Source organism: Rhinatrema bivittatum, chromosome 1 (assembly GCF_901001135.1).
Source record: "Rhinatrema bivittatum chromosome 1, aRhiBiv1.1, whole genome shotgun sequence".
Lineage (NCBI taxonomy): Eukaryota > Metazoa > Chordata > Amphibia > Gymnophiona > Rhinatrematidae > Rhinatrema > Rhinatrema bivittatum.
The window spans coordinates 395,864,688-395,886,187 of record NC_042615.1 but is presented as its reverse complement, the minus strand read 5'-3'; the positions used below and the strand labels follow the sequence as shown (position 1 = coordinate 395,886,187).

The window sequence follows — 21,500 nt, the reverse complement described above, 5'->3', positions numbered from 1 at the left end:
AGCGAGCTGGGATTTAAATCCCCCCTTTGTCGCGGTCAGACTGACGTCAACGGTGCAGCTCGGCTCTCTGGAGGCTGTCTCGTGGAGGTGGATGCTGTCGGAGGGTAAGTGAGCGAGGCCTCGTGGCCGGCGGTGGGCCCTCTGTGGTAGGGCGAGAAATTAAGGGGCTTTGTGGGTTTATACTGGTGGGTTTTGTAAATAGTGGATTTTTGTATGTCAGCCTATACTGGAAGGGAGTATATTGATGGTATTCTAGATTGTAAGATCAGCAGGTTTCCTCAGTGAGAATGAGTTGACATTTTCTAATGGGCCAGACATCTTATCAATATTGTTCTATATTTTTTATGTATTAATGATTTATTTTTAATGTATTAAGTTGCATTATTATATTTATATTTAAGTATTTTTCACTGATCTAAACCACAGTGGGAGGATCTCTGGTGGACCACATAGGTGGTATATAAAAACCCCAGATAAGATTTTGTTAAATCAAGTTGAGTGGACCAGATGCTTGCTACATTCTTCTCCTTGTTTCACTGAGCAAACATTACTATAATTTTTCAAGAAGAAGAATAATCATCTCAATGTCTTTTACAGAGTGTAGTGCAAATATTCAACAATGTAGAGTGGTGAAAATCTACACAAGAGCTAAACACTGCATTCTGCAATAGCTTCTAAACGAAAAGATTCAAGATCTTGGTACCATGACTGGTAGGTGCCAAAGAATGTTTCTTCAACTTCTTGGCCCCTCTCAGAATGGATTCAACAACCACGGATTGGTGTGGAAAGAGGGTCTTGCTAATTTAGGAGCCACTGGGACATACTTCATGTCTGTCTTTTTGGAAACAGGAAGCACAATGAATACAATCTCTCATATATGCATTTTCACTTCCCTAAGGAGCTAAGAGACAGGTAATGTCATCAGCTCCTGAGGGTTATCAAATACTTGAGGAGAACAAACAGTGCTAGGATAGCTTTAGCCATTTCCTGGATGAAAGTGGAGTAGTTAAGATCCTCTGGCAGGGACCCACTCCTGACCTGTGATGATGCTAGATCCGATGGAATGTCTGGAAAATCCTCCTATTGAGAGTCAAAACCCTTAGATACATAAAACTGATCCCAGAACTTCTTAGACTCAAATATAACTAGATAATCTGAAGTCTGGGGAAGCATTGTCCTAGGAGTTTCATCCCTAAGGAGCTGCTCCTGAGAATCGTATGATTTTGAAGCTCAGCATTGATGAACTGGAAAGGCTTCCAACTCTACCACCAAACAACAAACTCAGCATGGACAGAACCGCAACTGAAATCTAATTATCTAGAGCTAAGGCATGGAACTCAAAGATTGGCTCTACTGATGCCACTGGTACTCAGTTTCATCCCACCTTAGTTGTGATGCCAAGAGAGATCTTTAGAAAGTTTCTGATCCAGCTTCTGTTCCAAAGCTGCTGACACCAAACCCTAGAGAGACAATAGGAGAGGAGGCATATTTCTGTGTGACCAAAAGGGAGGAACCAATAATTATGGCATGGACTGCTAGAACAGTTGCAGATTTGAAAATGAAGTGGAGGCTGAGCTCACCTGTCATCAATGCTTTGGAGTATGCATGGATGCTGAGCCAATCTCAAGTACCCAACGGGAAACATGAGGCAGAAAGAGCATGTGGCCTATCTCGTCTGCCCAACCTAACCAGCTATTCATCTTTACAATCCCTACCACAACCCCTCAGAGATCCCATGTTCAACCTATGCTTTCTTGAATTCAGATATTATCCATGTCTCTATCACCTCCTCTGGAAGGCTGCTCCATGTAACCCTCTGTGTTACGAAATATTTCCTTAGATTACTCAAGTCTACCCTCTTTCACTCGTCTTATGATCCCTTGTCTTAGAGCCTCAATTCCATTGAATTAAAATCTTAAAGGAATTTAAATATCTCTATCATACCTCTCCATTTCATCTTTTCCTCTAAAGTATGCAAATTTAGATCTTTACATGTCTCCTTATGCTTTAGAACAAAGGACATTAATCATTTTAGTAGCCACCCTCTGGACCAATTCCATCTGGTTAATATCCTTCTGGTGTCTCCAGAATTGTAAACAGTATTCCAATTACTGTGTAGAATTCTGGACAGCGCACCTCCAAAAGGTTATAAACCAGAATGGTGCCTTAGCTTTGTCTCCACACAATGCTTTGCTCCTTACTCTTCCAGGCCAACCTGGGCACAAAGGAATCTTTCTCAGTCAACAAATGGGAACACAGGAAGAACTCCCTCCTCCTAGATGTTGTGATGAGTAGTGTGGGAGTGAGCCCTTTATGCTGTGGTGTAGTCGACACAGCCTCATAGAAGAACCTAAGAGGCCTACACAGACAGTTGGCAAATGCGCCCTGAAGTAGGACAGACTGGAGCTTCACCTATATCAGCCGCCTTCCCCACGCGTTTAGCCCTTGGGTTCTCACAGCTGGCAGGACATTAAGCGGGTCCCCTAAGACTGTGAGAGCAAGAGTCCAAGGGCACGCTGGGGTCATAAGAACATAAGAAGCTGCCATACTGGATCAGTCCAAGGGTCCATCAAGCCCAGCTTCCTATTTCCATCAGTGGCCAATCCAGGTTGCAAGTACCTGGCAAGTATCAAATATTAAAAAGATCCTCTGCTATTAATGCCCGTAATAGCAGTGGCTATTCCCCAAGTCAACTTCATTAATAGCAGTTTATGGACTTCTCCTACAAGCACTTATCCAAACTTTTTTTAAACCCAGCTACACCAACTGCCCTAATCAAATCTTTCAGCAATGAATTCCAGAGCTTAATTATGCATTGAGTGAAAAATAATTTTCTACAATTTGTTTTAAATGTACTACTTGCTAACTTCATGGAGTGCCCCCTAGTGCTTCTATTATCTGAAAGAGTAAATAACGGATTCACATTTACCTGTTGTAGTCCTCTCATGATTTCAAAGACCTTTATCATATTCCCCCCTCAGCTGACTTGTCTACAAGCTGCCTTTACTCATAGGGAGGCCATTCTGTCCCCTTTATCATTTTGGTCACCCTTTTCTTTTCCAGTACAACTATTATCTTATTTGAGATGCATTGACCAGAACTGCACACAGTATTCAAGGTGCGTTATCACCATGGAGAGATACAGAGCAATATATTGTGACATTCTCCATTTTATTCATCATTCCATTACTAACATTCTGCTTGCTTTTTTGACTGCTGCAGCACACATACGATGATTTCAATGTATTATCCACTATGATGCCTAGATCTTTTTCCTGGGTGATAACTCCTAATATGGAACTTAATATCATGTAACTACAACATGGGTTATTTTTCTCTATATGCATCACTTTGCACTTGTCCACAAATTTCATCTGCCATTTGGTCAATCTTATCTCACAAGGTCCTCTTGCAATTTATCTCAATCTACATGTGATTAACTACTCTCAATTTTGTCATCTGCAAATCTGATCACCTCACTCATTATATCCCTTTCCAGATCATTTATAAATATATTGAAAAGTATTGGTCCTAGTACAGATCCTTGCGTCTTATCTTTGGGAGATAATACTTAGGTAAATCCATGCTACCCATGTCCCATTAAACCATGTCTATCTATACGTTATGCAAATTTCTTTCCTTTATTTTTCCAAGCAATGAAGTCAGGCTCACCGGTCAGCAAGCTGGAGGCACCGGCACAGGCCAAGGGTTAAGGCAGGGGGCAAACAAGCATAGTCAGGTGAAAGGTAAGATGTCAGATCCTGGCGGTAGGCAGACATGGTCAGGTCCAGGTAGCAGGACAGAACAAGACTAGATGAGAAGGCTAGGTATGCCAAGACTGAACGAAGCATCTGGATGAGGCAAGTGTGCTGTTATTACTGCTAGACATTTTGTAAATACTCTGGGAGCAGAGGCAAGTCCGAATGGTAGTACTCTGTACTGGAAATGTCGATGACCTAGCATGAAGCACAGATACTTGCGATGAGGAGGGAATATTGGAATGTGAGCGTAAGCGTCTTGAAGATCCAGAGAACAAAGCCAATCTCCTGTTTGAAGAAGTGGCAGCATGGTGCCTGAAGACACCATCCTGAACTTTTCTTTTTTCAGAAACTTGAGATTTCTGGAGGTCTAGGATGGGAAGTAGGCCTCCAGTTTTCTTTGGAATGAGGAAATAACGGGAATAGAATCCTCTGCCCTACTGTGTCCAGGGCACTGGCTCTACAGCCCTGGCTTTCAGAAGGGTGGATAATTCTACTTGCAATTGGAGTACGTGATTTTCATTGCGAGAAAGAGATCTCGGAGGAGAATCTGTTGGAATTGAGAGGAAATTGAGTTGATAACCTCATAATATAATCGCAAGTACCCATTGGTCTGTTGTTATGTGAACCCAATGGGTGTAAAAGGAGGATACTCGACCTCCTACCGGAAGCTCTGGATGAGGATTGGAGAGATGGCTGTGTTCCCTGGAAATGGCCTCAAAAACCAGCAGCTGGACCAGTCTGCGGTGCCAGTTGAGGTCTGGAAGGTCTAGGCTGTCTGGGCTGAGCTGAGCCCTTTGTTGTAGTCTAGCAGACCTGCTTCTAGATGTAGGGGGTAGTACCGCCTCTGTCTATAAAAAGGTCTTCTAGAATCCTTCCTTTGAGGCCTACGTAGTGGCTGCGAAGGTGGATCTTGCGGGATCAATGATAGTTGTATCAAGGTTTCTGTATGCTCTTTTAATTGAGCAACTGCATCCTGTACCTTAGATCCGAAAAGATTGTCACCAAGACATGGGAGATCTACTAACCTGTCTTGGACTTCAGGCCTGAGGTCCGAGGCTTTAAGCCATGCCCAACGTCTGGCACTGATACCCGATGCAGCCACTCTAGAAGCTGTTTCGAAACCATCATAGGCCACACGGACCTCATGTTTGCCTGCTTCTAAATGAATGATCATTTGGGCTGCTTCCTGATGTTGTGATGGAATTGATGGAATAAATTCCTGCATTTGCTTCCACAAATCCCTCTGGTACTGGGTCATTTACAATTGATATGAAGATATCCTGGAATTTAACATGGCCCTTGATAGACTTTCCTCAACATGGAATCCAGAAATCTGTGGCCTTTTCCTGGGGGGTTTGAGGAATGTTGTCTAACCCTCTTGGAACTTCTTTTGCGCAGACTCTACCACTACCAACTGGTGAGAGGAAGCTGTGATTTTTGGTAGCCAGGAGCGGGCTGCACCAAATATGTAGTGTCCCTTCTTTTGTTAGTGGCTGGCACAGAGCATGGATGCTCCCAAATCCGTTGCTGTGTAATTGCAAAAGTACCCTTATGATTGGTATAGCTACCACTTGCTTTTGAGGATCCATGATTTGGAGAACCTCAAAGTTGTGTCTTACATCCCTGCTCCGTTACTAAGTTGAAATGGAATGGTATCATCCATTTCCTAGATAAAGGTGTTGAAAGAGAAATCTCTCTGGTGGAGATTCTTCTTGGATCAGGTGGGGAAGGATCAGACATGAAACCTTCTGAAGAAGTATCTGAGTGTGTATCACTCAAGTATCATATGGATCTTTCCAGGTGGAGAGACTGTGGAAGTTCTAGGCGGTCTAGGAATTCTGAAGGACCTGGTTGTGGATCTTCCAAGGGTGAGTCCTCCAGGTGTTCTTTCCCAGGTTTGGCAGGGGAGAGCACCGACCACCTCATCTAGTCTCTTCAAGTAGAAGTTGCTAGTAGTGCCAGTTCTGGATGTCCCGGGTCCCTGGGAGTAAGTGGCATCGATGGTGACTGCTGTGGAATAGACGATGGCTTCGGTAACTTCGGTGGTCTTGCCGGAATCACCTTAACTGGCACGTTGGAGGTGACGGCAACAATGGAATCGTCTGTATCGGCAACAGTACTGGCAGACAGGGTCGTCGGCATCACTGGAATCACCGGCATCGGTAAAGGTACCGGCCTTGGTTCAATAACCTGCATCAGTCTGAAGCCACCGGAATAGGTGTATGTTCTTTTCAGGGCCTGGAGCACCGCTTGTCTGATAAATCGGACAATTCCTGCTATACAGTCTGGTGTAGTCAGAGCGACTGTACGCGGTGGCGGTGAAGGCTTCGATATGACGTCTGCGAGCCCTGTGGGGTTCAATCGATGCAGGTATAGCCCCGGCGCCGACGGTTAGCGGAGTTTTCCTGAGATTTTTGCCGTTTAGCAGTCGGTTCCCCCGGGGAGAGGGGCGGGTCGCTGGAGTCCATGCATGTCGATGCCGGTGGCGATGTTTCGGTCGATGATGACTACTGACCTTATCGATGCCGTCGACGAGAATGGATGATCGCCCCCGATCTTCCAGACGGCGTTTTTTCAATAAAACTCACTTTGTAACACCCCACCGGAGCGACTTCGTGATGTTGAAGGAGAAGGAAGGAGCTGGAGGTTGAAGATGTTCCATCTCTCCTGTCGAAGTTTCCTTCCCTTAGGAGCCATCTCTGCACATTGAGGGCAGGATGAAACATCGTGTTTGTCTCCTAAACAGATAACACACTCTAGGTGTGGATCTGTTATAGACATCGTTCTATGCAAACCGGACATTTTTTAAATCGGGAAGCCATTTTTTGTCAACAGCAGTCGATGAAATGGAAAAAGGGAGATGAGAAAAGTTTTACTAAAAAGTAAAAATGAGACTTAGTTACTCACCGGCAGGTGGAAAACAGAGAGATCCCCCTATGGAGAAAAGTTTTTGAGAATTCGGTGAGTTTTCAGTCAAATATTGTGAGGAAAGCTCACAAGGCTCCTTGATCCGTGATGCTTACAGCAGCGAGGAAAACGAAGCCTAGAGAGAGACCCCTGTGGCAGAGAATATCATAGCATGCTGGGATGCTCAGTGGCCTCACAGGGCCAGTCAAGTTTCTAGAAAACTTTGACAAAGTTTTCCCGTAATAGGGCTCAGTCAGTGACGTCACACATATGTGAGGACTAGCATCCGGCTTGTCCTGGGATAAAAGAAAATACAACTTAAGATCCTAAGCATTGACCCCCACCTTTTGGAAAGAAGAGCTGCACTGAAACAATGCTGACACTGACACAGTTTAGGATGACCTACATGACAGTTTCTTCTCAAAAAAACTAAGGGGGGGGTGGAAGGGACCTGCCAAAGTGGCCAGTACCCTCTGAAGTACAGAAAGGACCTGTAATGTGGCAAGAGACTCTCCACCCACTACCGAGGGTATGCATGAGCTCAGATATTTATCAGCTGGGAAGTATAATATTGGGGGACAAGGAGGCTGAGGGGGTTCGAGTTCTGTTTCCAAAAGAAGTGTGTTTTCCAAACAAGAGAGACTTTCCAACAGAAGATCTGCTTCCAAATGAAAACAAGGTTCTTATCCAGAAAGAGGAAGAGGCTCAGTTCCAGGAACGAAAAAAGTTTTGGTTCCAGAAAAGAAAGAGGCCTGAAAGAAGAACCACTCCTGGCAGACGCCAACCCAGAAGTTAAAAAGGAAGCAGTGAGGCCTGGCATGGACCCCCCAAAGGAAGGGAGGTCTCAAACCCTGACGCCAAATGGGGAGAAAATCCTGAGGTGACCCTAGAAGCGAAAGGAGGGTCTGAAGCCAGCCAGATCTCCCTGCTATCCCGAAGGGTGAGAACCAGCTGTCAGCTCTGCCAGCCAGCCCAGAAAGTGAGCCTCTCCCCTGTCCACGCTCTCCAGTCCTCCAGCTAGAACCTGCATCTGAGGTGACATAGGAGGAATCGCCCTGAACATTGGAATCAGAGATACGTAAGGTAGCCATAATTATTTATATCAAAGCAAGCTAGGTTTATGGCATGTTTTGTTAGGGAAACTGGTGCTTAGTTGGCCAGAATGTAAAGATAAGAATTATTTTTCTAAATGCTGCTAACAAATCTGTTAAATAAAAGTCTGTTTCAGAGGTCTGTTTTGCTGGACTTGGGATCACAAGGAAGGTGGGAGGGCAGCTAGCAGTGTCTTTTAGCAGACAGATCCCTGCACCCCCCCCCCCCCCCCACCCTCCCTCAGATTAAGGGGAGGTTCCACCGAGAAGGGATAGACAAAGTACAGCTTCCCAGAAATAGGACAGAATGCCCATCCGCAGATGAGCGACAGATCGGGGGGAGACAGATACCTTTCCTCAGGCAAGGAAGGCTCAGAGAGGGTCATCTGAGTAGTTGGAGGAAAACTCCGTAGAATCATCCCCCCATGGGTCATAAGGCCCTTCCTTCTCAATAGGGCCAGCACGATGCCAGCGAGGCCAATGGGGGATATCAGACCTGGGCTTTGAAGGCCTCGAGGGCACCGCAGGAAATGACGGTTCCCCTGGCATCGAGGGGACTAGGGGCTACGGGAGGCCAGAAGGACTCTGTAAAGGCTTAGGGAACCGAGGTTTCGGGAATGCGGCCCCCAGGCAAAGGATATAACCCTCAAGTGGATCCGTGATGGACATGGTCTGCGGGAACTGACGAAAACCAGACACCACCATAAAAGTTACCCAGCGTGCGGTCGATTACCAGTAGTCACTGAGACTTTATTGGTTGCCCGACTCTAGGCCTGAGTTTCGCCCAACAGAGGGCTGTTTCAGGGGCTACATAAAAAATAATAAATAATTAAGAATATAATCAGTTACTTATAAGATTATAAAAACAAAACAATGGTGTAAATAATTAAAATATTAATTAAAAAATTAATATTAATTAAGAACAGAAGCAAAAGTACATCTACTAAAACATTCAGGTTGCGTAATCATAAAAAATTCAGTGTACATAATGATAAAACAATTTATATGGAACAAAACAGAGGAAGTCAAAAGATAAAAATAAAATTACAGCAACAGAAGCCTCAATACTATCAACCTGGAAAGTAAATTAGCTGACATGTACTATAAAACCCTTCATACGGTGGTGCAACTTATAAAACAATCATACCTGAATAAAATCTAAATCGGTGTATTCATAGGTGTGCTCAATACATTGGGCTCCACCAAAGACTTAACTGGAAAATATCATTAATATAAAAATGTTGTTGGTAATAAAAAGAGGAGGGGGGTTATAATTAAAATTGTTAAAAATAAACAAAATTAAGAAAAGGAATGATGAATAAAACAGAAAATGTCATAATGCCTCTGTATCGCTCCATGGTGAGACCGCACCTTGAATACTGTGTACAATTCTGGTCGCCGCATCTCAAAAAAGATATAATTACGATGGAGAAGGTACAGAGAAGGGCTACCAAAATGATAAGGGGAATGGAACAACTCTCCTATGAGGAAAGACTAAAGAGGTTAGGACTTTTCAGCTTGGAGAAGAGACGGCTGAGGGGGGATATGATAGAGCTGTTTAAAATCATGAGAGGTCTAGAACGGGTAGATGTGAATCCGTTATTTACTCTTTCGGATAGTAGAAAGACTAGTGGGCACTCCATGAAGTTAGCATGGGGCACATTTAAAACTAATCGGAGAATGTTCTTTTTTACTCAACGCACAATTAAACTCTGGAATTTGTTGCCAGAGAATGTGGTTCGTGCAGTTAGTATAGCTGTGTTTAAAAAAGGATTGGATAAGTTCTTGGAGGAGAAGTCCATTACCTGCCATTAAGTTTACTTAGAGAATAGCCACTGCCATTAGCAATGGTTACAAGGAATAGACTTAGTTTTTGGGTACTTGCCAGGTTCTTATGGCCTGGATTGGCCACTGTTGGAAACAGGATGCTGGGCTTGATGGACCCTTGGTCTGACCCAGTATGGCATTTACTTATGTTCTTATGTAGTTACCTCACATAGATGCCATCATTGGGCATACAGGTGTCGCTGTTCGTTGGACTGCGTAGGTATTGTATATTCATCCAACAGTAGGAAAATTCTCAATTGTAATTAAAGCAGCTTCAAAGTATAACTAAAGAGATTTCATGTGTGTAGAAATAAGGGACCAACGTTGTTAATAAAAAGCCTGCATACTAAGTGTTATGACTACATTAAAAAAGATAATCTTTTACAACAGTATCTTTTACTTATTTAAACAGAATAGAAGAATCCAGGCACACAGCTTAATGTTAGACGTAAATGTTGAGATTACTAACCTGATAATCTCCTTTTCCTTAGTGTAGACAGATGGACTCAGAACAAATGGGTATAGTATGCTCGTGCTAGCAGTTGGAGACGGATCTGACGTCAGCACGGGTATATATACCCCCACAGGAAGCGTAGCAACTTAGTAATCTTCCTTGCAAAAGCTGTTATGGATGTCTGTACTGACGCTCAGTGAAATAGTGGAAATAGGATTCCCCTGTCCGATTGATAGTAGCTGGAGACCGCCAGCATTCACAACCGGAAGGCGTTGACACCCGGTAGAGTGTACGCTCTTATATAAACAAATGACATGGCTTACCTTGAATCGGTGAAACCCATGTACACAGGCAGCTGGGCGGGATGCTGAGTCCATCTGTCTACACTAAGGAAAAGATTATCAGGTAAGTAATCTCAACATTTCCTGGCGTGTAGCCAGATGGACTCAGAACAAATGGGATGTACAAAACTTTACTCCCAGCCTGGGCGGGAGGCTGCCTGAGGACCATGTAGTACCGCCCTCGCAAATGCTGTGTCCTCCCTGGTCTGGACATCCAGACGGTAGAACCTGGAGAAGGTATGGAGGGAGGACCACGTCGCCGCTTTACATATTTCTGCAGGCGACAGCATCCTGGATTCTGCCCAAGATGCCACTTGTGCTCTGGTAGAATGAGCCTTAACTTGCAGAGGCGGAGAATTCCAGGCCTCCACGTAAGCTGCTCTGATAACTTCTTTAATCCAGCGGGCGATGTTGGGCCGAGAGGCCGCTTCCCCTTTTCTTTTCCCGCTGTGCAGGACGAACAGATGGTCCGTCTTTCGTACTTCTTGTGTCACTTCCAGATATCTGGGCAGCAATCTGCCAATGTCGAGATGGCGTAGTAAACGCCCTTCTTCAGATTTCTTCAAACCCGCCGTGGTAGGCAAGGATATGGTTTGGTTAAGATGAAACTGTGAAACCACTTTAGGTAGAAAGGAGGGAACCGTCCGAAGATGGATAGCCTCAGGAGTGATTCTGAGAAAGGGATCACGGCAGGACAGTGCTTGTATCTCTGAGATGCAGCATGCTGAACATACAGCCAGCAAGAACACCATCTTCAAAGTTAGAGAACGGAGAGACAGGCCCCGAAGGGGTCTGAAGGTGGATCCCGCGAGGAAATCCAAAACAAGGTTGAGGTTCCATAAGGGCACAGGCCACTTCAGTGGCGGACGAATATGCTTGACTCCTTGCAGGAAGCGAGAGACATCTGGGTGCTTGGCAATGGTCTTGCTATCCCTCCTGGGACCGTAGCAAGACAGCGCAGCCACCTGAACCTTGATGGAGCTGAGGGAGAGACCCTTCTGAAGTCCATCTTGCAGGAAATCCAACACAATAGGGATTGTGGTCGCATGTGGATTGGTGCCATGAGTGTCGCACCATGCTTCAAATACTCTCCAGATCCTTACGTAGGTGAGAGATGTGGAAAACCTGCGAGCTCGGAGGAGTGTATCTATCACGGGTTCCGAGTAACCTCTTTTCTTCAGTCTAGCCCTCTCAATGGCCAGACCGTAAGAGAGAATTGAGCCGGATCCTCGTGAAGGATGGGACCTTGACGTAGAAGGTCCCTGAGAGGAGGCAGGGGGAGAGGCTCCCCTGCCAGTAGTCTTCTCATGTCCGCATACCAGGGTCTTCTTGGCCAGTCTGGTGCCACTAGAAGAACTAGGCCCCGGTGTTTCTGAATCTTGTGGATGATGGCACCCAGCAGAGGCCACAGAGGAAAGGCGTATAGCCGAGTCCCCGGAGGCCATGGCTGAACCAGGGCATCGATTCCGTGTGAGAACGGGTCACGCTTGCGGCTGAAGTATCTGGGTACTTGAGCATTGGACTTGTCCGCCAGTAAATCCATGTCCGGAATCCCCCAGTGATCCACAAACATCTGGAAGGCTGTGGGTGACAGCTGCCACTCTCTCGGATTTAGGCTCTCTCTGCTGAGGAAGTCTGCTGTGGTGTTGTCCTTCCCGGCAATGTGGACGGCGGAGATGTCCTGAAGATTCGCCTCTGCCCAAGCCATCAGTGGGGCGATCTCCAGAGATACTTGTCGGCTTCTGGTTCCGCCCTGACGGTTGATGTATGCCACTGTGGTGGCGTTGTCGGACATCACTCTGACTGCTCTGTTCTTCAGTCTGTGAGCAAATCGAAGGCATGCCAATCGGACTGCCCGAGCCTCTAGATGGTTGATGTTCCAAGCTGACTCTTCTCTGTTCCACCGCCCTTGTGCGGTAAGTCCTTCGCAGTGTGCTCCCCAGCCGCTCAGGCTGGCATCTGTGGTGAGCAGAGTCCACGTGGGGGAGGACATCTTCTACCCCCTGCTCATGTGGTTGGACTGCAACCACCACCGTAACTGGGTCCGTACTCTGGCTGGCAGAGGTAGGTGCGTGGAATAGTTCCGGAGACGGGGGCTCCAGCGAGAGAGCAGGGAGTGTTGTAGAGGTCTCATATGGGCCCTTGCCCAAGGTACCACTTCCAGGGTGGATGCCATGAGACCGAGAACCTGCAGATAATCCCAAGCTATGGGCCGACTGGCTCCCATCAAGTACTGGATACGCGTCTGAAGTTTCAACCTTCTCTTGGTAGTGAGACTGACTGTGTCTGCCTGGGTGTCGAACTGTACTCCCAGGTATTCCAGTGACTGGGAAGGCTGTAGGCAACTCTTGCTGAGGTTGATTACCCAGCCCAAGCTTTCCAGAAGGGCGATCACTCTGTCGGTTGTCCGATGGCTCTCCTCTCGTGATTTCGCCCTGATCAGCCAGTCGTCTAAGTAGGGATGGACCAGAATTCCTTTCCGTCCGAGTGCCGCTGCTACCACTACGACCACCTTGGTGAAGGTCCACGGTGACATGGCCAACCCGAAGGGCAGAGCCCGGAATTGGAAGTGGCGTCCTAGAACCTTGAAGCGTAGGTAGCGCTGATGATCCTGATGGATCAGGATATGCAGGTAGGCTTCCGACAAGTCTAAGGCCGTGAGGAATTCTCCTGGCTGTACTGCGGTCTTGACGGAGCGCAGAGTTTCCATGCAAAACCTCGGGACCCTTAAGTATCGACTGACTGACTTGAGGTCCAGTATGGGCCGAAAGGTGCCCCCTTTCTGGGGTTACCATGAAATACATGGAATAGTGTCCAGAATTCACTTCCCAGGCAGGTACTGGGATGATGGCTTTCAAGGACAGGAGCCTCGCCAGGGTAGCTTCCCAATGCTGCCTTCTTGTGTGTGGGACAGGAAGATTCCACAAACTTGTCCGGAGGGAGGTGATGAAAGTCCAGATAATAGCCCTCTCGGATAATGCGAGGACCCACTGGTCCGACGTAATCTCGACCCATCTGGGGTAGAAGAGGGGTTAACCTGCCCCCTATGGCTCCGTCCCCCAGATGAATCGGCGGATTCTCATTGTGAGGCGCGGCCAGGACCTGAGCCCGGGCCTGCTCCCCTCTTGCGCTGCTTGGTCCGAATGGACTGATTCCGGGCCTGAGAACGTGGGTGCCTGGTAGCGACTCCTGTAGGGAATGAAGCGCTGAGAGCTTCTACCCATGGAGGGCCTTGGAAAGGCGCGCTGGTTCCTTCTGAACCGATATTCCGGCAGTCGAGGGACTGGAGAGGTGCCCCATGTGCTGGCCAGTTTATCAAGGTCGCTGCCCAAACAGGAAAGAGCCCCTTAAAGGGGCAATCTGGGGAGGCGTGTCTTTGAAGGCGCATCGGCAGACCATTTCCGGATCCAGAGCTGCCTCCTGGCGGCTATGGAGGATGAGATCCCCTTGGCTGTTGTCCGGACTAGGTCTGATGCGGCATCCGTGAGGAACGAGAGAGATGACTCCATGTCTGCTGCTGGAGCATTGTTCCTGACCTGTGACAAACAGGAACGCGTCACCAGTGTGCAGCAGATTGCGAGCCGCAAAGATAGAGCTGCCACCTCAAAAGTCTGTTTCAGAATGGCGTCCAGTCACCGGTCATGAGGCTCCTTGAGGGCCGCCCCCCCTTCAACTGGAATGGTAGTGCGCTTGACCACAGCGCTAATCAAGGTGTCCACCTGAGGGCACGCCAGCAGCTCCTGGATAGCCGGTGCCAGGGGGTACATGCCTGTCAGGGCCCGACCCCCTTTGAATGAGGCCGCTGGTGCAGCCCATTCTAAATCTATCAGTTGTTGTGCTGCTTGCAGGAATGGAAAATGGCGGGCTGTAGGACGAAGGCCTTCCAGCAGAGGGTACCGTAGCGCTGGGACCTGTAATATCCAACTCCGCCAGGCACTGAGACACCAGGTCGGAAAGATCCTCTTTAGGGAAGAACCGCCTCATGGTTCTATATGGCTCAATCCCTGAGGGAAGTTCCACCTCGTCCGGGAGTTCGGACTCGTCCGGTGAAACCTCCTGGTCCGACTGATCCGGACTGTCTAGCGGCGGGAGGTCCCGCTCACGATAAGGGTGTGAAGGTCCAGGAACAGGATCCGCTGGAGCCGCAACCGCAGCAGCAGCCACAGCAGCCGCCGCAGTCGCAGCCACAGCAGGAACAGCAGAGCCTGGACTGGAAGCCGTTTGCATCTGTACAAAGGCATGAATCCCCTTAAAGAGATCCACCCAGGAAATTGAAGCGGTCTCTAATCGCCGGGGTACAAGATCCCCCGGGATTCCAGATTGGTCGACACTGCCCGCTAAATCCGGGGTAGCCCCTGGGGCACTGTCAGCGAATCGTGGCTGAGACTGGTCCTGGCCCGAGGGTCCCACGGCCTCCTCACATTGGGCACACAGGAAGTCTGGCTCTTCACTGTGCGTGGCTCGAAGCTGGCATGCGGAGCAGAGGCCAAGGGCTTTAATGCCGGAGGCAGGAGGCGCTCCCGCTGAAGACGCTGAGGCGTTCTGTTCCATTGAAAAGTATGCGCTTAATGATATGCGGCAGCTATATACGCTTAACACAACAGGCGCTCATAATAGCGGCAGCAATATACGCCCAATGATATCCAATATGCTCACAGCAATGGGCGGCTAGCAATATACACTCAACAATATGCAATATGCTCTTAGCAAGATGCGGCTTAGCAATGTACGCTGAACAATAAGCAATGTGCTCTCAGCAATAGGCGGCTTAGCAATGTACGCTGAACAATAAGCAATGTGCTCTCAGCAATAGGTGGCTTAGCAATGTACGCTGAACAATAAGCAATGTGCTCTCAGCAATAGGTGGCTTAGCAATGTACGCTGAACAAGAAGCAATGTGCTCTCAGCAATATGCGGCTTAGCAATATACGCTCAATGATATGCAATATGCTCTCAGCAATGTGCGGCTTAGCAATATACGCTCAATGATATGCAATATGCTCTCAGCACTATGCGGCTTAGCGATATATGCTCAATGATATGCAATATGCTCTCAACAATATGCGGCTTAGTCATAGACATGCGCCTATCACGGGCGCTCAATACCTGAACAAGGCCACAAAATGGCGCCCTCCACGGCGTGCCACGCCGCCGATCCTCGGTTCCTCGGAGACCAAAAGTAAGAGATGTACGCCTTACCTAATCCTCGGCGCTTCCCGGCTGGAACTCGGGCGGTCTCCGGCTGCGGGGGTAGAGGGCAAGTACCTTCACCGCCGCGTTTGAGGATATGCACCCGCTGCCTCATCCACGCCGGGACCGAGGCGCCTCGCTCGCCACGCCCGAGCCTCGCCCAGGGGCTACGTCCCTGCCGCGATTCGGCCACCGGACAGAGGTCTTAAACCTCCAGAGGATCACGGAAATCACCCCGGGAAACTCAACTGGGGGAGGGACCTTAGGGTATCACCGCAGGAGTGCGGGGCTCGTGCTGTAGAAATGTAGTAAAAAGTAGAAAGTAGATTTGGAAACACGCTCAACGAGCGTGCAGGCTCTCCAAACTGCTTTGGAGACGGAAATTACTAAGTTGCTACGCTTCCTGTGGGGGTATATATACCCGTGCTGACGTCAGATCCGTCTCCAACTGCTAGCACAAGCATACTATACCCATTCGTTCTGAGTCCATCTGGCTACACGCCAGGAAATGGTGTATTGGTTTTTTGTTTTTTTTAAAACAACGATACCGCTATTTATTAGAGTTAAATAAAAAAATTAGGAAAAACTACAGATGGCACCGATTTAGATTTTATTCAGGTATGATTGTTTTATAAGTTGCACCACCGTATGAAGGGTTTTATAGTACATGTCAGCTAATTTACTTTCCAGGTTGATAGTATTGAGGCTTCTGTTGCTGTAATTTTATTTTTATCTTTTGTCTTCCTCTGTTTTGTTCCATATAAATTGTTTTATCATTATGCACACTGAATTTTTTATAATTACGCAACCTGAATGTTTTAGTAGATGTACTTTTGCGTCTCTTCTTAATTAATATTTTTAATTATTTACACCATAGTTTTGTTTTTATAATCTTATAAGTAACTGATTATATTCTTAATTATTTATTGTTTATTATTTATTATTTTTTATGTAGCCCCTGAAGCAGCCCTCTGTTGGGCGAAACTCAAGCCTAGAGTCGGGCAACCAATAAAGACTTTCTGAAGGACTTTCTGCTATCCCCTTCTTTTATTCCTCACGGCTTTGTTAGACCGTCTTCCTTTTTGCTTTTTGGGACCAGTAGTCACCGAGAGGCATCGAGAACCTACCGCAAAGAAGTAAAAAAGCAGCAACTTTAACCTACCATGCCGAGAAGGCACTGACTGCGAAGGGGGACCAGATCATAGAAATGGGGGAAAAAAATGGCTTTTTAGCAAAAAAAAACAAAAACAAGAAAAGAGTGGTGCTCCACAAACCGCGAGGCAACTGCACAGCTGAAAAGAAGAGACTGAAGGGGGACCTCACGTGAACGCATGGATAGTGGCATGCTGAGCATGCTCAGTGTGCTAGTCAAAGCTTCTAGAAACTTTGACAAAAGTTTTCCTGCCGGGCTCCATCGGATGATGTCACCCACATGTGAGGACTACCATCCTGCTTGTCCTCTTGAGAAATATTTTTCTTTTTTGTCTTAAGTGAATTACCTAGTAACTTCATTGTGTGTCCCCTAGTTTTTGTACATTTGAAATGAGTAAATAACCAATTCACATTTACCCATTCTACTCATCATTTTATAGGCCTCTATCATATTTCCACTTCGCCATCTATTCTCCAGGCTGAAAACCCATAACCTCTCTTAAGGCTTTCCTCATAGAGGAATTGTTCCATCCCCTTTATCATTTTCCTTGCCCTTCTCTGTATCTCTTCTAGTTCCATTATATCTTTTTTGAAATGCGATGACCAAAACTGCACACAGTAATCAAGGTGCAGTCTCACCATGGAGCGATAGAGAGCCATTATGATATTCTATCTTTTATTCTCCTTTTCTTTCATAATAATTTCTAGCATTCTTTCTTGGCTGCCGCCACACACTTAACACAGCACTTCAACATATTATCCACAATGATGACGATCATTTTCCTGGGTGGTGACACCCAACATGGTACCTTGCATTGTATAGCTATAATTTGGGTTGCCTTTTCCCTACACATCATTTTGCACTTGTCTACATTAATTGTTATCTGCCATTTGGATACTCAGTCTATCAATCTTGCAAGTTGTTCCTGCAATTTCTTGCAGTCCTCGTGTGATTTAACAACTTTGAATAATTTTGTATCAGCAGATTTGTTCCCTTCTCTAGGTCATTTATAAATGTTAAAAAGCAGCAATCTTAACACGGATCCTTGGGGCTCTCCACTATTCACCATTCTCAACTAAGAAAATTGTTTTCTATATTTAATCAGTTTTCAATCCAAAATAGACATTGCCTCATATCCATGCCTTTTTAATTTTTGTAGGAGTTTCACATAAGGGACTTTGTCAAACACTTTCTGAAAATCTAGATACACTATATCAGCTGGATCATCTTTATTCACACCTTCAAAAAAATGTAGCTGATTGGTTAGGCAAGACTTCCTTTGCCTAAACCCATGATGACTTTCATCTCATTAAACTATGATTATCTATATGTTCAGTAATTTTGTTCTTTACAATTGTTTCAACCATTTTTCCGGGCACTGACAGCCTCACCAGCTGTAGTTTCCTGGGTCACCCCTGGATCCCTTTGGAAAAACTAATGTTATGTTTGGCCACCCTCCAATCTTCATTCCAATCTTGATTTTAATAGTAGTTTACAGATTACCAACAGATTACAATCATGCACCAGTTAGAATTTAAGAGGCAGTATCCTCTTTTCCAGCAATGGATTGTAATAAATAAATACATTTGTCTCTATCAGTGTCACTCCATGTCCTTTAGCAACCATGGCTTTATCTGGGTTGGACACACATGCCTCCTACCCATGTGCACCAGACAATATAGCAGATAGCATTAGAGTTCACAGAGCAGAAACAAAAAAAAAGTACTTACCCATATATCTTGTTTTTCATCAATTGGGAAGTTAGAATACAAATCTATTATTTCTGGAGTCCTATATATCGGAGTAGTGTTCCTTGTCATCTATGAAGAAAAATATATCAAAAGCTATAAATGTGCTGTCAGACATCAAATGCGAGAAAAGATCATGGTGGAAAAATCCTAGACACCAGCTACCTAAAATTTGATTTACGGCACAGTGTAATACATACAATTGGGCAGTATAAGGAGAGTTGGTTGCCATTCTTCCCATTCTCAGGTAGCAACTGCAGGAAAAATGACTATAGATTGGCAAAACAGGGAAATAATGAGTGCGTGCTGTCCCAGACAATGAGTGCTTCTCCTCCCCATTGGCAAGATTCATTTCCACATCAAAAATGTGCAGAGGTAGGAAGGAGACCAGGAACATGCACTCTTATTGGATGTCTATGTTGCCAGTATATGACTACTGTTCCTATGGATACAGCTCAAGGATACCAATATAGAGATAGTGGTGAGAAAGATGAAGAGATAAAAGCATGGAATAAAAAGATGATGGTTTATAAGAACATAAGAAATTGCCATGCTGGGTCAGACCAAGGGTCCATCAAGCCCAGCATCCTGTTTCCATCAGAGGCCAAAACCAGGACACAAGAACCTGGCAATTACCCAAACACTAAGAAGATCCCATGCTACTGATGCAATTAATAGCAGTGGCTATTCCCTAAGTAAAATTGATTAATAGCCATTAATGGACTTCTCCTCCAAGAACTTATCCAAATCTTTTTTGAACCCAGCTACATTAACTGCACTAACCACCTCCTCTGGCAACAAATTCCAGAGCTTTATTGTGCATTGAGTGAAAAAGAATTTTCTCCGATTAGTCTTAAATGTGTTACTTGCTAACTTCATGGAATGCCCCCTAGTCCTATTATTCGAAAGTGTAAATAACAGAGTCACATCTACTCGTTCAAGACCTCTCATGATCTTAAAGACCTCTATCATATCCCCCCTCAGCCGTCTCTTCTCCAAGCTGAACAGCCCTAACCTTTTCAGCCTTTCCTCATAGGGGAGCTGTTCCATCCCCTTTATCATTTTGGTTGCCCTTCTCTGTACCTTCTCCATCGCAACTATATCTTTTTTGAGATGCGGCGACCAGAATTGTACACAGTATTCAAGGTGTGGTCTCACCATGGAGCGATACAGAGGCATTATGACATTTTCCGTTCTATTAACCATTCCCTTTTTAATAATTCCTAACATTCTATTTGCTTTTTTGACTGCTGCAGCACACTGAGCAGACGATTTTAAAGTATTATCCACTATGATGCCTAGATCTTTTTCCTGGTGGTAGCTCCTAATATGGAACCTAACATCGTGTAACTACAGCAAGGGTTATTTTTCCCTATATGCAACACCTTGCACTTGTCCACATTAAATTTCATCTGCCATTTGGATGCCCAATCTTCCAGTCTTGCAAGGTCCTCCTGTAATGTACCAGTCTGCTTGTGATTTAACTACTCTGAATAATTTTGTGTCATCCGCAGATTTGATAACCTCACTCGTCGTATTCCTTTCCAGATCATTTATATATATATATTGAAAAGCACCGGTCCAAGTACAGATCCCTGAGGCACTCCACTGTTTACCCTTTTCCACTGAGAAAATTGACCATTTAATCCTACTCTCTGTTTCCTGTCTTTTAACCTGTTTGTAATCCACGAAAGGACATCGCCTCCTATCCCATGACTTTTTAGTTTTCGTAGAAGCCTCTCATGAGGGACTTTGTCAAACGCCTTCTGAAAATCCAAATACACTACATCTACCGGTTCACCTTTATCCACATGTTTATTAACCCCTTCAAAAAAATGAAGCAGATTTGTTAGGCAAGACTTCCCTTGGGTAAATCCATGTTGACTGTGTTCCATTAAACCATGTCTTTCTATATGCTCTACGATTTTGATCTTGAGAATAGTTTCCACTCTTTTTCCCGGCACTGAAGTCAGGCTCACTGGTCTATAGTTACCCGATCGCCCCTGGAGCCTTTTTTAAATATTGGGGTTAAATTGGCCACCCTCCAGTCTTCAGGTACAATGGATGATTTTAATGATAGGTTACAAATTTTAACTAATAGATCAGAAATTTCATTTTTGAGTTCCTTCAGAACCCTAGGATGCATACCATCCGGTTCAGGTGATTTGCTACTCTTTAGTTTGTCAATCTGGCCTACTACATCTTCCAGGTTCACAGTGATTTCGTTCAGTTTGTCTGAGTCATCACCCCTGAAAACCATCTCTGGAACTGGTATCTCCCCAACAATCCTCATTAGTAAACACGGAGGGCAAAGAATCATTTAGGTCTTTCTGCAATGGCCTTATTCTTCCCTAAGAGCCCCTTTAACCCCTCTGTCATCTTTATGAGGGGAGTACAAAAACACAGGAAAACTGGGAGAAAGAAACAGGAAGGGAAAATGGATAATAGGCAAAGATGGAGGGGGTGAGGCACAAACAGGAGAAGAAAACTGAGCATGTAATAAGGAAAAATAAGATAACTGGAGATAATTGAGCACAGAGGACGAAAGAGAAGAATGGAAGGGTAATAGGGAAAGGACAGCAGGGGAGTTTTGGAGGGACCCAATAAGAGAGAATGGGAAAAACAGGGAAAAACAACAAAATCTAAAGCAAAAAAAAAACCCCCAAAAAAACAAGAAAGGTTTAAGAAGTGTATTTGTGTACATTATATAAGCTGACAAATTTCTTCAAGGATGATATTCAGTGCTACAGATATGTTTTACTTGTTCAGAGTATCTACAATTAAAGAATGTTTCAGACCGAGATCTTTCCTGAACATCTAACAGCCCAACTGACTATCACAGGCTCTTTGTTCTGAATGTACTTGAAAAAGATATTATTAGTTTTCACCTCATCGGCAAGCTTTTTCTCAAAGTCTTTCTTGGTCTGTCTAACAACTGTTTTATGTCTACCTTGCCAATGCTTATGTTCTTGCCTATTTTATTTACAAATTCTATCAACTGCATCCCCAACTCCAAAAGGTCGCTCAA

At 45.5% G+C, this 21,500-nt stretch overlaps 1 protein-coding gene across 1 annotated transcript in view; it reads right to left on the bottom strand.

Moving 5' to 3' along the window:
* The window catches only part of GAK (cyclin G associated kinase), an 832,466-nt gene that overhangs the window by 658,476 nt on the left and 152,490 nt on the right, over positions 1–21,500 (bottom strand). Inside the window, 1 exon segment of the mRNA XM_029601806.1 lies at positions 18,455–18,544. Within this exon segment, the coding sequence (XP_029457666.1) occupies positions 18,455–18,544 (90 nt within the window).